Raw genomic sequence first — 15,914 nt, 5'->3', positions numbered from 1 at the left:
GTATATCATGGAGTACTACTCAGCAATAAAAAGGAATGAACTACTGGTACATGCAACAACTCAGATGAAGCTCAAAGGCATTATGCTGAGTAATAAAAGCCAGTCCTAAAAAGTTGTATAATGCATGATTCCATTTATATTGCATTCTTGAAATGACAAAATTATAGAAATGAAAAACAGATTAGTGGTTGTCAAAGGTTAGGAACAGAGCATGGAGATGGAGGCAAGGTAGGAGGGAAATGGGCATACTTATAAAAGTGCAGCATGAAAGATCCTTGTAGTGATGAAACTGTTCTGTATCTTGACTGTGGTGGATACATGTACCTACACATTGATAACATTGCGTAGAACTAGATACACACACACACACACACCCACGTACATGTAAAACTGGGGAAATACGAATAAGATTGGTGGATTGTATTAATGTCAATTTTCTGATTGTAATATTCTACTAGAGGAGGGGAATTGAAGAGAGAGTGATTAGGGGAAAAAATGTATAAGAAGTTTCCTTAGGGGGACAATAATGAGAAAAAGGTTGAGAAACACTGTGTTAAACCAACCTTGTATAAATTGGATAACTCAGTTTAGTAATTATATAATTCTCCTTTTCATAGATCACTAAATTCTCTTTGATAATTTGGGATTCTTTTACCTATGTCCATGATTGAGATTATTTTGTAATTCTCCTTTTAGAGACTTTACATATAAATTGGGTATATATTGTCAGGTTTTGGTGTCTAACCTTACAAATGCTAACCTTATAAAATGAGTGGATGAGTGGCCTTTCTTGTGTACTCTGGAGTAGTTAGTGGAAGATTAAAATTTTTTCTTTTTCCTTTAACGTTTGATAGAACTTTTCAGTAAAAGCACCTGGCTTGACATTTTTCTGGTGGGAAGGTTTTAAGTCTTCGTTCACTGTATTTCAAGGTTATTGGACAAGTCAGGTTTTTAACCTTCTTCTTGAATCAGTTTTGAAAAGTTATATTTTGCTAGGACTTCTATAGTTTTATCCGTATTTATGTATTGGTATAAAGAAATTTATTATTTCCCTTCATTGCCTTCTAAATATAGTATTTGTAATTGTGTACACTTTTCATTCCTACTGTTATTTGCACTCTTTTTAATTCTATTAGTCTTCTCTAAGAACATTTTATCTGTGTATTTTAAAAATTTTTAAATAATTTATGCTTTTATATTTATTATTTCCTTTTTCTAACATTCTGTAACGTATTTTGCTCTACTTTTGTATCTTAATAAATTGGGAGCTTATTGTATGAAGTTTCATTTGTCTTCTAATATAAGCTGACAATACTGCTTACATATATTCTTAAAATTTTCACATATAGTATTTTCATTATTGCTTGATTCAAAATATTTCCTAATATTTATTAAGATTTCTTCTTTGGCCAGTGAATTATTTAGAAGTATGTTTCTTAATTTTTAAATTTTTCAAATTGTTTTTTATCTAGTATAGACAACTAGATACTAGTTAACCAGACAACTAGTTAGATAACTAGATACTTAATTGTATCATAACCAGTATTTGTGGTCTGTATACCAATTTTTTGAAATTTGTTCCAGCTTGCTTCATGTCAAGTGATGGCATGTTATCACTTATCATAAAAATTCTTGGTGTTATTATAAAAAATATGCATTCTTCACCGGTTGAGTGTAATGTTCTATGATCATTAGATCAGCGTGGTCATTTTGTTGTTTAAAGCTTCTGTTTGCTTGCTGATATTTTTGCTTGCTTGATATATCAATAACTGAGAGGTGTATTTTAACATCTTCCATTATGATGATGGACATTTCTTACTTTCTTACAGTTCTGTCAATTTTTGCATTAATAATTTTGAGGCTATGTTATTAAATATATCCAAGTTTAGGATTATATATTTCTGATGAATTGTACTTTTTATCATTTTGTTGTAAAGTCTATCCATAATCTCTAACTATATCAACTTTCTTTTCATTAATATTTTATCTTATATGGCTTTCCCATCCCTTTACTTTCATCATTGATAATCCTTTATATTTTAGATATATTTTTTGTGCATACCATGTTAAATTTCATTTGTTAATTCAACCTGTCAGTCTTTTTATCTTGAATGCTTAGTCCATTTATGTTTATTTTTAAGTACTGATATAGTTTTATTTCTAACCTCTTACATTCCTTTTATTTCACCTTTCTTTCCTCCTTTAAGGATATTTATAGTTTTTGTTTGTCTGAATTGTCTTTATTTTTTCCCTTGTTCTGTGAAGATATTTCACTGGGTATGTAATTCTAACTTCATAGTTATTTTTCTGTCTATACTTTGAAGTGCACATTGGCTTCTCCTGCTCTGGAAAGAGGTGGTAGTCAGTCTAAACATTCTTCGTTTGAAGGTAATGTGTATTTTCTCTTTGATGGCTGTTAAGATCTTCTCTTTGTTTTTGGTCTTATGTATTTTTGGTGTCTATTTGTAGATTTATTTTTAGTTACCCTGCTTGAGATATCTTGGAATTTCTAATCTGACAAGTAAAATCTTTCGTAAATTCTAGGGAATTTTCAACCAGTATTTTTTCAAATATTGCCCCTCTACCATTTTCTTTCTCCTCTCCTTAGGAACTCAGATTAGATATCTATGAGACTGTCTCACGCTGCCCTCCGTGTGTCTTCATCTCTCTTTCATATTTTCATCTTTTTGTCTATGTTATCCATTCAATTTTGTATTTACAGTAGCATATTTTTCTTCTCTGGAAGTTTATTTAGTTCTTTTTCAGTTGTACCTGCTCCTTTTTCATATTTTTAATTTCTTTTCTTATTTCCTTAAACAGATTAAACAGTTGTATTTTTTGCTCAACAATTCTAGTGTCTGAAAATTCTTTGCAGATCTCATTCTGCCTGTTCACCCCACCCACCCACACACTTTGCCGGTTCTTGTTCATGGTAACTTGATTTCTTATGCATTTTGTGATTTATTTATTTATTATTTATTATTTTTTCTACCATGTGCACATCAACTTAGGAACTTTCTGTCTGAGGAGGCTGGTTTGAAGGTATCTTCCTTCAGAAAGGATTATTGGCTGGGCGTGGTGGCTCACACCTGTAATCCTAACACTTTGGGAGGCAGAGGTGGGCAGATGGATCACTTGAGGTCAGGAGTTCAAGACCAGCCTGGCCAACATGGTGAAACCCATCTCTACTAAAAATACAAAAAAAAAATTGGCCGGGCATGGTGGCGGGAGCCTGCAGTCCCAGCTACTTGGGAGGCTAAAGCATGAGAATCACTTGAGCCCGGGAGGTGGAGATTGCAGTGAGCTGGGCTTGCACCACTACACTCCAGCCTGGGCGGCAAAGCGAGAGTCTGTCTCAAAAAAAAAAAAAAAAAAAAAGGCATTATTATAGTATTTGCTTTTCCTGGATACCCGAGGCTACTAACCTGGAAGTACTTAAACTAGTCTCAACTTGGAGGCTTTTCAGACCACACAAGTAGTTTTAGCTGTACACCCCTATGTGAAAAAATTTGTGGTTATTAATTCTCAGGAGATATTTTTTCCTCTACTCTTCACGCAATCCTAAGGCAGACAATTTTCTTTGCTATCTTCAGCTAAGGGTGGAGGTTATTTCTAACTTACCCTTTAAGGCTTTTAGGAATTCTCACTTTATGCATCAGTTCTTCTGTTCCCCATCTTCGGTTGGCCCTAGGTTCTTTATCATTTGCCTTCTTCATAAGAGATTTGGAAAACTCAAGAGTCTGGTTTGTTCAAAATCTTGAGAGTGAAAATCAGCTTGTGTCCTCTGTTTACTCTTGGGGTTGCAGCTTTCACTCGGCCTCTGATGATTCTTTACTTTGTTGCTCACCCTGTGATGCATTTTAAATAATGTTATTACATTTTACAAATATTTTAACTTTATTTCCATAGTAGTTTAAAGTATCTAAACCACCATACTATAGGAAATGGCATCATATAGCAAGCTTTTATAAATTTGGCTTTGCTTTTTACTTTTGGTTGGTTTATAAAAAAATTTTATTTTTTCTTCTTTTTTAGTATTTTAATTTTTTTCTATGTTTGGGGTGGGGGTTATAGATACCAGTCCAATTTTAATATTCTGTATTTAGTATAGACTGTTATGGGATGATTTGTGGTGCTTCTGTTGATATAACCAACAAATATTTGTTGAATGCCTGCCTTATACCAGGCACTATTCCAGGAATGGGGGTATAGAAGTGAACATAATAGACAAAAATTCCTGCCCCCTCAAGGAGCTTGGATTCTAGTATGAATACATGGGCGTGTAGTACATTAGACAGTGATAACACTAAGGACAAATAAAGCAGGGAAGGGGACCTCGCATTTTTGGAGAGAATACTCAGGAATATGCAGAAAGGGTGACATTTTTAAAGAAAAGAGGATATGAACAATGAGCACTCCAGAAAAAGGACCTAAATGCTTTACAAATGCCTAAGAGAATAAGGAATGAAAAATTTTATATTTATACTATTGCAAGCATTGATGTTTATTCTTTCTTCTCTCTTAAATCTCAATTTTTCTTTTTCTATTTGTTTTGGTTTTCCCGGCAGGAGAACTGACATTATCATCTTGGGCAAGTTTCTTAATGTCTTTGAGTTAAAATAAGACTACTGCCTATCTCTCAGGATAGATGGATGAAACAAGACATTTGTAAAATACCTGACATTTGATGGGTACTCAATACATGGTAGTTTCTCTTGTTTTCATTCTTCCTGTCTTATCTAGGTTATTTTCAGCACTTGTTTCAGTACCTGTTGGTAAATTTGCAATGATATGATTCTTCTTCTTCTTTTTTTTTTTTTTTTTTTTTGAGATGGGGTTTATCTCTTGTTGTCCAGGCTGGAGTGCAATGGCGCGATCTCACTGTGACGCCCGCCTCCTGGGTTCAAGCGGTTCTTGTGTGTCAGCCTCCCAAGTAGCTGGGATTACAGGAGCCCGCCAGCATGCCCAGCTAATTTTTGTATTTTTTTAGTAGAGACGGGGTTTCGCCATGTTGGTAGGGCTGGGGAGAGACCAAAAACCAAAAGCATACAATATAAATAGTTGTACTTTGTTTATCTTTAGTGCTTATCTTACTTTGATGTTGCTCACATCATATGAAATCTCAACAGTCATACGAGGCAAGGAAGTCTTGTATGGAGAGTATCACTCATGACACAGACAGGAAAAACTGACTGACTGAGACCCCATGGTGAACTCCTGACCTCAGGTGATCCACCCGCCTTGGCTTTCCAAAGTCCTGGGATTACAGGCGTGAGCCACCGTGCCCGGCCGTAATGGTATGATTCTTATGCAGCACCGTGGAGGCAGCATGTGATAGGAAATTAACTAAAGACAAATTAGGAGAATTCGAAAGTTTCAAATTTGAAAGATTTTAAAAAACCTCTCTAAAGTAGTTTTTAAAGTCTGATTTGGTTCTCAAGACTAAGGAGATAAAGCCAAGCTTTGTACATTTTCCCCTTAAAGGTATTTTTCATTGTATTGCAGCAGGTTGGCAGCCTCAGTAAATCTCCATTTGTAAATGTGACAGTCAGCAGAATCTCCAGTTACAGTCAACTCAAAGCAAGCAGGGGCATGCCACATACATGTTCATATATAGTTACATATCTACTCTTTATCCTTTAACCTAAACTGGCTCTAATGTTTCAGTGTAAATTGATGAGTTTTTTTGTGCCACTAAAATGGAGGAAATGTAACAGTAAGGGTGAAACTGCAAGATTCTTGTAGTTTGGGTTTGAAAGAAGCTGAAATCTAAGTTAAGAAGTGAAATTAGACCCTGAAGTAACTTGTGTTCCTTTAGTGAGATTTTCTTTGATTGGAGAGTCCTGGGACCTTACTTCTCTTTTCTTTTCTTTTCTTTTTTTTTTTTTTTTGAGACTCAGTCTCATTCTGTTGCCCAGGCTGGAGTGCTGCAAGCTCCACCTCCCGGGTTCACGCCATTCTCCTACCTCAGCCTCCCGAGTAGCTGGGACTGCAGGTTCCCGCCACCATGCTTGGCTAAATTTTTGTATTTTTAGTAGAGACGGGGTTTCACCGTGTTAGCCAGGATGGTCTCGATCTCCTGACCTCATGATCTGCCCACCTCGGCCTCCCAAAGTGCTGGGATTACAGGCGTCAGCCGCCGCACCCAGCCAGGACCTTACTTTTCATACTGGTTTTGATACTGACTCACCATGGGGTCTCAGTCAGTCAGTTTTTCCTGTCTGTGTCATGAGTGATACTCTCCATACAAGACTTCCTTGCCTCGTATGACTGTTGAGATTTCATATGATGTGAGCAACATCAAAGTAAGATAAGCACTAAAGATAAACAAAGTACAACTATTTATATTGTATGCTTTTGGTTTTTGGTCTCTCCCCAGCCCTACCATTGACCATGCCCTGCTGGACATGCCCTTCCTTTGACTCCCTGGGGAGATGCCCTCTGACTTCTGAGAGCAGCTGGACCACCCATTCTGAAGACACCAGCAGTCCTAGCTTTGGATGTTCGTATACAGATCTGCAGCTCATCAATGCTGAGGAGCAGCCAAGTGGCCAGGCTTCTGGGGCTGACTCAACTGGTAAGATGGAGCTCTAAGCCAGAAGGCTTTGCAAATCACTTTTGGTGTACCCAGGTCCACTTCAAAGTCCTTTTAAAAATTGCTGCAGCTGGCTTCCTTTGCAGAATGAGTTCAGGTGTTGTTATCCAGTCAAAAAGCTAGAACCCAAAGTGGCTGGAAATTGCATTGGGGAAGATGTGTACACAAATTGGATCCTTGGTTGGCAGATTATTCATACTCGGCAACCATTTGACAGTGTATCTTAATATGTTGTTTTCTGACTGTTTGGTATAAATACCATTCTCTGTCAATTTATTTTCTCCTGGAATTACTGAACTGTGTGTAAATATGCACAAGGCTGAATCTTTCATCCTACTACCCATGCATCTTGCCTTTTCAATAAGAGGGAGGTAGATTTAAGCAGAGAAAACGAACGTTATATAAAACAGAATGAGAATCAACACTCAGCCACTGTGTCCAGACTACAAATCATTTGGCAGTTAAGTGTTTATTCTGTTGTGCCTTGGTTGAGTGATACATCAATCGGCAATGCACTATGCCTCCTTTATTAAACTTTCCAGTAGGTGTAAGATGGAATGCTGGCTTTCTTTGCAGGTGGAATATGGGTCTGTTAACAAGTGCTGAATTACAGGCAAGGTTTGGGAATGGCACTGGAAAGATACTTCGCATTGGAAAGATGTTCTTGGTGTTTTGGTTATTTGACCCGAGAGATTGGTTTCTTCTGAAAGTGATGAAGTTACTGCTCGTTTCTCTGTGGATGAAATTACCCAGTGTGTTGACAACATTTGTTTTTCCTCTTCAATGTTGTTCAGAGTTTCTAGATCATTTTTAAGCTTCGGATGTTTGCCCTCATGCTATGTGCCATTGAATTCTACAAGTATAGAGAGCGATCTGTCTTGCAGACTGAAGGCTTCAGGCAGGATTTGGTTTGGTATTTGATAATGTTGCAGAGAATCCTAGTTTATCATGGACTCCCTTTGTCTTCAGAAGCTGTGGTTCTTTATAGCATTTTGTTTTCACAGACACTCCTTCAGTTCTGGTTTGTCTCTGTGACTGATTATCCTGGTTGGTGGCTGAAATATGCCCCCACAGCCCCATTTCCACAGTGGGGGCATCTCATGGATGCGAGCACACCTTCAGCAGCTGAGGCTGTTAGGAAGAGAGGCTGAGCTTGCCTCCCTGCTTCACTTTTCATTGCTCTGGGCCCCCTTTCCAGGCCTTTCCAGGGAGGAGGCCCATATGCATACCCAGACTCCAGAGCCAGACTGCTCAGGTTCAAACCCTGATTCTGCACTGACCAGCTTACTATCTTTATGACTCCATTTCCTCATCTGAAAAATGGGTATACCTCACCAAGTTATCATCTCCAAATGAGACAGTTTATGTAGAATAACTTCTGTGATGCTTGACACAGAATAAGTGGCCATCAGGGTTGAAACAAGTTCTCTTTCCTGCTGCAAGGTTCTTGTTGCTTTGGAGAGTTGCAAAATGGGCCCCTCACTGAAGGAAAAGCCAAGATCTCTATGCTGAGGCTGTTTTTTCATTGCCTAATCTACTTTCTTATTAGATGAAAGTTGCTTTAATTCTTGGAGGTTCAAGTGATGAAAATCAGAGCCCTAGCCTGAACTAGACATTATTAGTCTGCCTCCACAGCTTATAATTATTTTTAACATCTCCTTGTTCTAAAGTCATTCTAACAGTGTCATAGTTTGCATCAAGAAAACCTCCTCCCCTGTTTTGGTTGGGGTCCTGGCGGGAAGCAGATGGTGCCCTAAAAAGGTTTATCTGGAGAGAGCTTAATGAAGGGATCACCTACAGAGAAAGCAAGCGCTGGAATCATAGAAAAGGGACTGCCCAACAGGAGCTATGGCGACAGAAAGGACAGAGCCACTGCAGAGATTTGACCAAGCAGGGAGATAGGGAGGAGTAAATTCCCAAATCTGGTGCTGGTGTTTCCAACTAGTAGATCCTAGCCTGAGGCCAAAGGACATGAAGCCCTGGGGAAGCAGCCCACAGAGGTCAGTCGCCAGAGCAGATAGAGTGGATCTGAGGTTGGAAGCGGGGAACAGGTGTGTTGGAATAGCCAGCACACTTGATCCTCACCAGAAACTGACTGGCCCCTACGCCAGAGTTTACACCAGAGACTCAAAGGCAAATCTGGGACTACAGAATGAGGAGGGATGCTCTTATTCAACAAGAGGCAGTTTCTATGGCTACAAGGAGGGTAGAGGTATGGCCTTTTGGCAACCATCCTCTTTTTTGTTTGTTTGTTTGTTTTTGAGATGGAGTCTCGCTCTGTCACCCAGGCTGGATGGAGTGCGATGGTGCAATCTCGGCTCACTGCAACCTCTGTCTCCCAGGCTCAAGTGGTTTTCCTGCCTCAGCCTCCCAAGTAGCTGGGATTACAGGTGTGTGCCACCACGCTTGGCTAATTTTTGTTATTTTAGTAGAGACAGAGTTTCGCCATGTTGGTCAGGCTGATCTCAAACTCCTGACCTCAGGTGATCCACCTGCCTTGGCCTCTCAAAGTGCTAGGATTACAAGCGTGAGCCACCATGCCTGGCCCCATCCTCTTTTACAGTAGTAATAGTTATAGCTAGCACTTACTGAGTGTCTGCTGTGTGCCAGCATATGAGGTGTATGATCTGTGGCTTTTACAGCAATCCTGCAAGGCAGGTGTCATTCTCCCCATTTCCTAGTTGACACTGAGTCTGAGAAAGGTGAAGCAACTTGTTAAGAGAACACCACTGAGAAATGGATGACCTGAATTTCAGTGAAACTTCCAAATCCTTTTCCAGCCAGTTCCCAAACAGTCACCGTAGTTATTTATTTGCTATGTTACCCCCCAGACCTTCCATACAGATATGTATAGAGGATGCATACAAGCATATATACATATTTTGCCTTGGGGGCTTATTTTTAACATAAATAGGACCAAGGGATTTAAAACAAGATGTGTAGCAGGCGGAGCTTGAGGATAAAGGCCATATGTCCTTGACAGATATGAATGCTTACAGATAACTGCTGTGTGCCCACAGTATTATGTTCTATAAACAAATTTCTGGACATTTTACTTTGAAATCTCCCTATTCTTTAGTAATTAGGCTAGGACCCAGGATGGCCCAGGTGCTAGGGAATGCTTCCATCTGCTTTGACGACGCAGTCTTCCTTTGCATCTCACCTCCATCTGCCCTCCAGGCCCAGAGGTGACAGGTAGTATATCTCCATGAGCCTGGGAAATGAGGGGCAGTGAAGTGAGTCCTCAGAGAGCAGCTCCGCAGGCCATAGAGACAGTGTCTGGATGCATCCTGAGCTGTAATAACCCATGAGGCTCTTCCTGAACATCCTGACGTGTGCTATCAGGGTAGAGCTCTGGCTTTGAAAAGTCTTTAACTCATCCTGGGTCCCAGAATAGAAGGAGGAGAAGGAAAGACAAAGTTTAGGAGAATGAACAAGTATTTTTCAACCTGTGACATTTAACCATTTACTCCAGTAGCAGGGAATTTAAAAATGCTTTCATTTGTCCAGGCGTGGTGGCTCGTGCCTGTATTCCCAGCACTTTGGGAGGCTGAGGTGGGTGGATCACTTGAAGCTAGGAGTTTGAGACCACCCTGGCCAACATGGTGAAACCCCGTCTCTACTAAAAATACAAAAATTAGCTGGGCATGGTGGCGCGCCTGTAATTCCAGCTACTTGAGAAGCTGAGGCAGGAGAATTGCTTGAACCCAGGAGGCGGAGGCTGCAGTGAGCCAAGATCGTGCCACCGCACTCCAGCCTGGCTGACAGAGTGAGACTTGGTCTCAAAAAAAAAAAAAAAAAAAAAAAAAGGACGAAAAAATGCTTTCAGATGAGCTATCGAGAGCTTCAAGGATATCTGTACACATTGGAAAGCCCTCCAGCCAGGTGATGCCCTGCCCTCTGCCTGGCACCAGGCTTGTGGCAGTGCCAACCTCTGGGAGAGCCCTGCTTTGAGGCTGGATGGTTCCAGTTGGGTAAACTGAAACCCCCTGGGGTTATGGGGCAGATTCCCATCAGTCTGTCCTCCGGGTAAGTCATTTCTTCAGAGCTTTACTTTCTTATCTGTAAAATGGAACTGAGCGATCCTGCTCAGTCAGGGTGACAGGGTATATATGAAGGTGTTTCATACAGTGCCAAGTGCTGTAGGAATAAAAAAATCTTAATTTAATATCTCTCTGCCTCATTTCCATTTGATATGGGGCATAAGGATAATTACTGTCGACTCCTCTGTTAACCCCGAAAGAAAGCTGTTACTCAAACTATAGCATGTGGAATGAGATCTGAGAAGTGCTTTGCATTTCTCAGCAGCAAGCAGTAAATACAGAGATGCAGTGGGGAGCTCGGTATGATTGGTTTCTGTGCCTGGGGAACCTTGGGAGGAACTGCCTTGGGGAGACGTTTGTCATTGTCCCCGCCCCCACCCCCCACCCGCCATGCCCTTTAGCATTGCAGAGGGTGGTAGAGGTTGAAGAGTTCCTTGGAATTGCAGCCTCATCTGGAGCTCCCTCAGCTGAGCTGGGCTCTCCCTGGCAGCATAGTGTGTCAGGGTAACCACTGGGCACCTCATGTTCTGTGATTCATCTCTTGTTTGGAGAGGGATTACGGTGCTCTGGGCCCAGCCTATTTGCCTTGGCCCCCTTGCTTGGTAGTGGGCTGCCGAGAGCAGAGCCACAGCCTCCTCCCTGTCATCTGCGGCAGAGTTCTGCAGGGATTTGGCAGCCCCGCAGGGCAATCCAGTTCCCAGCATAATCGTGGAGGGAAAGACTCTGTGATCAGCCTACACTTTATTCTCATTTTCTCACCAAGGGGATAATTAGTAGGAAAGCAAACAAATCCCCTTACCTTGGTTAAATCACAGGGTGCGGGGGGGCAGAGCTGCAGAGCAGTGTTGATGTTAGCTCTGAGGTCTGCTCTCAAGAGCGAATGGCAGGAGAATTGTTAAATTGTTAATAGGCAAAATCCCAAACAACATTTCACTCCTCTCTTACCCCTCATCTCCACAGGAGTCTCCTTTGTCTACACAAGCTGGGCACACCCTGCCATTTTCACCAGTCAGGGTAGCTCTGTAATGCCACTAGGTTCACATGGGTTGGTGAACAGTAAGAGGGTCGAGGGAATAAAAGCAAACCTTCTGCCTTTGAAGTTCATTCCAACCAGGGAAGAGAAAATATGTAAATGCTTGCACACAAGCTGCTCTTAAGTAGTAGTCTTTGGTTTGGGTTCTTTTTTTTATTTTTTAATTTTTTTATTTTGAGACAGAGTCTTGTTCTGTCACCCAGGCTAGAGTGCAGTGGCATGGTCTCGGCTCACTGCAACCTCCACCTTCCGGGTTCAAGTAATCCTCCCATCTCATCCTCCTGAGTAGCTGGGACCACAGGCACGTACCACCATGTCTGGCTAATTTTTGTATTTTTAGTAGAGACGGGGTTTCACTGTGTTGGACAGTTTGGTCTCGAACTCCTAACCTCAAGTGATCTGCCCACCTCGGCCTCCCAAAGTGCTGAGATTAAAGGCATGAGCCACCGCACCTGTCCAGGCTCTCTTTTATGCGTAAGAAAAGTGTAGATTTAAGTGTAGGATTAGAATGCTGAGATATATGTAAACTGAGGATGTCAAGACTGGATGAAGCACATAGCAGGTATTTAATAATTGTTTAATGTACCCTTGAATGGATAGCTTGAGATTGCAGGTGGTGGTGTGCCAAACCCCTATCAACTCTAGTGGGGATGGCACCAGGTTCACGAGACTGAAGAAGAGACCCAAAGCCAGCAAACAAGACATGGGCCTTTACTGGTGGCTTACATACAGGGAAGAGAGTCCAGTGGCGGGAGACTGGACAGGACAACAGCAACCACTTGCAAAAAGCATGCAGTTTATAAAGCATTTTCATTTAGCACCATTTTGCTAGCAACCTCCATCTGGCAATCTTTATTCAACCCAGAACTTGGGGCCTTGATCCACTGTATAGCCTGTGTTCCATGGGATGGGCTGGGGGCTCAGATGTTCCTCATAGACAAGGAACAAATCCCCAAGTTGGCTACACCAGGATTCATTAGCTCAGCACACACATTCATGTGAATCTGCCATACGGGGTCCTTCTCAGGCTGTGTTTATGTTATTGCTATCAGGTGGATTTACCATACGGGTGGCTAAAATCGTCTGCATCCCTGACGTTTGTATCCCACTTGAACTTAAGAGTCCAGCATTTTCCAAAGTGTGTCCCATGCAAAAGGCCAAAAAGATCCAGATGCTGGGGCCAGTGTATTAGGTCACGCTGTGCCCCCTTTGTTGGAGATTTATAACATGTATTCGCTTATTAAAGACTTTGAAAATTCCCGAAATTATATGTATGTATATGTATAATTTATATTCTTATACATGTATATGTATATGTATACACACACATATATATACAAATGTAGCTTTTCATTAATCTCTACTGCCTACTTGGTCAGATCGTGGTGTACAGAAACCCAAACATACATAAATTGGCAAAGCTGACTTGGAAGTACATGCCATTTTAGCGGTGTTTTCTAACACTGCTAAAGTGTTAGAAAGCTAGAGAAACCAGAAAGAAATATTTTGACAAACTACCTGTATTAGTTAACTTTATAAAGTTAGCCTTACTTTGTCTCTTGCTCTGCTGAACCTCTTGGCCTTTTTAAAAAATATAAAATTCTAGATTCAGCAGACTCAAAACTATATTTTGCCAAACTTTCTTTGTATTTAAACCCTCATAGGCTTTAAAACAAATTTAGACCAGATGTTCTTGATTCATTTGCATTTAACGGATCACAGTGGACTTCTGCCAGAGCAGTAGGATATCCCTAGAGATTTTGAACTCAGTTTCTTTTTCTCAGAAACAAGTGTTTGTATTCTATTTGGATTTTAGCGTCCAGCATTTCCCAAAGGGTGTCTCAAAGTGATTTCCCAAAGTGAGTAGAGAGTTGTGGCCTGGGGAACCTCAATTTTTGTGACAACAACTTTAGATGCTCAGAAAGGTTCTCGTCATTATTTAATAAGATCATCACCTGGGCTGCATGTCTCTGTACAAGATATAACATGTTTCTCTGTTGCCTGTTTTGCTGTAATCCTGCTGCAGCTCATAGAGCTCCAAACCAGAGTGGAGGGCCCAGATTCGCAGGTAAACAGTGATTACCGTTGTGCTTGATGGGATTACAGGAAATTTTTGTTGTTCTTAAGGCACATCTCTATTTTATGATATTTTTAAACCTTGAATATATTTTGCTTGGATAACAGAAACAAGTTAACTAATTTTTATAATTCTTTCTCCTAGTTACAAACGTCAGAGATACTCATCTTTTTCCTGAACAATATTTTCCTTCCTCAAAATGGAAGAATAGCAGAGCAGTTTTTTTTTTTAAACAAATCACATCTTTTCACTCTTTCATTAACAAATTTGGCCTCATTTCTGTTCTTATGTATTTTTGTCTTCATTTGTTGTGCATTTTAGATTTTAATCCTTATTAAAACCAAAAAACTCTAATGATTGCTTTGTTTGAAGCTTTTTCCAGGAGATTCAAAAGTTTCTCAGAAACACATATATTGAGTTCCTACCATTTGTCAGTTACTGAGAATACAAAGAAAAGTAAGCTATGTGATATTTTCCCATGAGGAAGTGATAATCTGCAAACAGCTTTTTTTGCCATTAAAATGATTTTTATATATAATTTTTAAAATTGTTTCTGTGTGTAATTGTTTCTACTGTGTGCCAGGAATGTCCTATATACTTTATACATATATTATCTCATTTAATCTTCACAATTTAAAAGTACATATTATCCCATTTTATGAATGCAGAAACAACAGCTAAAGAGGTTAAATGATTTGGCAAAAGTCACACAAATAAAAAAGGTAGTTGGGATTCAACCCAAGTCTCTTTCCTGGGCTCACCCTGCCCTGTGCCTGGTATACTGTGGGAGGCTGGTGTTTGTGAACACAGTCGCTTGCCGGAAGGAGCAATTATAGAGAGCCTTCCCCAGATGCAGTGCTGCCTCCGCCGCATTTCACAGGAGCAATATACAAACCCCCATCATGTGCTTATTTCACTGGACCACAATTCTTTGTTTAGGAGTCCCCCGCTGGACCGAGACCTTTGTGTAAGCAGGAGCCACTTCTATTGTATATCCCCAGCATGTTGCCTGGCACATTGAAATTACACAGTGGATTTTTGTGGAATAAATTAATCCTTTTTTAAATTTAAAAATTTTAAATTATAAGTAGACAAATTATATGTATTTATGGGGTACAAAGTTATGTTATGATTTTTTAATACAATGTGGAACAATTAAATCAATTAACGTATCTATCACCTTAAATACTTATTATTTTTGTGGTGAGAAGATTTGAAATGTATTCTCTTAGCAATTTTCCAATCTAAAATACAGTATTAGTCACTGTATTCATCACACCGTGTAATATATTTTCAAGGAATAAAAACCTTATTACTACTGTCTAATTGAGGCTTTGTACCCTTTAACCAACATCTACCCATTCCCTGCATCTCCCCAGGCTCTGGTAACCACCATTCTACTTTTTACTTCTTTGAGTTTGATTGTTCTACATTCCACGTATAAGGGAGAATATGTGGTACTTGTTTTTCTGTGCCTGGCTTATTTCACTTATCATAATGTTATCCAAGTCCATCCATGTTGTTGCAAATTACAAAATATTTTTCTTTTTAAAGGCTAAATAGTATTTCATTGTGTATGTATGCCACATTTTCTTCATCCATTCATCCACTGATGGACACTTAGGTTGATTCCATAACTTATGTATTGTTTAATAGTGCTGTAGTGAAGATGGGCATGCAGACATCTCTTTGGCATACTGATTTCAAATCTTTTGAGTAAGTACCCAGAACTGGGATTGCTGGATCATATCATAATTCCATTTTTAGTTTTCTGAGGAACCTTTTTCATAATGGCTGTACTAAATTGCATTCCCACCAACATTATACAAGGGTTCTCTTTTCTCCACATCCTCACCAACACTAGTTATATTTAATCTTTTTGATAATGCCATTCTGACAGGTGTGAGGTGATATCTCATGGTGGTTTTAATTTGCATTCCCCTAATGGTTAATGATGTTGAGTATTATATATATATTTGTTAGTCTTCTGTATGTCTTCTTTTGAGAAATGTCATTCAGGTCCTTTGCTTATTTTTAAATCAGATTATTTGTTTTCTTTCTATAGAGTTGTTTGAGTTTCGTATATATCTTGGATATTAATCTTTTATCAGATATGTGGCTTGCAAATATTTTCTCCAAATTCATAATTTGTCTCTTCACTCTGTT

General features: G+C 39.8%; 1 protein-coding gene across 11 annotated transcripts in view; it reads left to right on the top strand.

The window, feature by feature from the left end:
* STON2 (stonin 2) overlaps positions 1-15,914 on the top strand; it is a 176,099-nt gene that overhangs the window by 59,200 nt on the left and 100,985 nt on the right. For 8 of the 11 annotated variants that reach the window (XM_054666199.2, XM_054666197.2, XM_054666201.2 and 5 more), the window contains one exon: positions 6,380-6,577. The exons of the other annotated variants lie outside the window; for them this stretch is intronic. In XM_054666199.2, coding sequence (XP_054522174.1) covers positions 6,380-6,577 — 198 coding nt within the window. The remainder of the gene's footprint in view (positions 1-6,379; positions 6,578-15,914) is intronic. 11 annotated transcript variants of the gene reach the window in all.

This window comes from Pan troglodytes, chromosome 15, assembly GCF_028858775.2.
Source record: "Pan troglodytes isolate AG18354 chromosome 15, NHGRI_mPanTro3-v2.0_pri, whole genome shotgun sequence".
NCBI classification, from domain to species: Eukaryota; Metazoa; Chordata; class Mammalia; order Primates; family Hominidae; genus Pan; species Pan troglodytes.
This window is presented reverse-complemented; position numbering and strand designations above follow the sequence as displayed.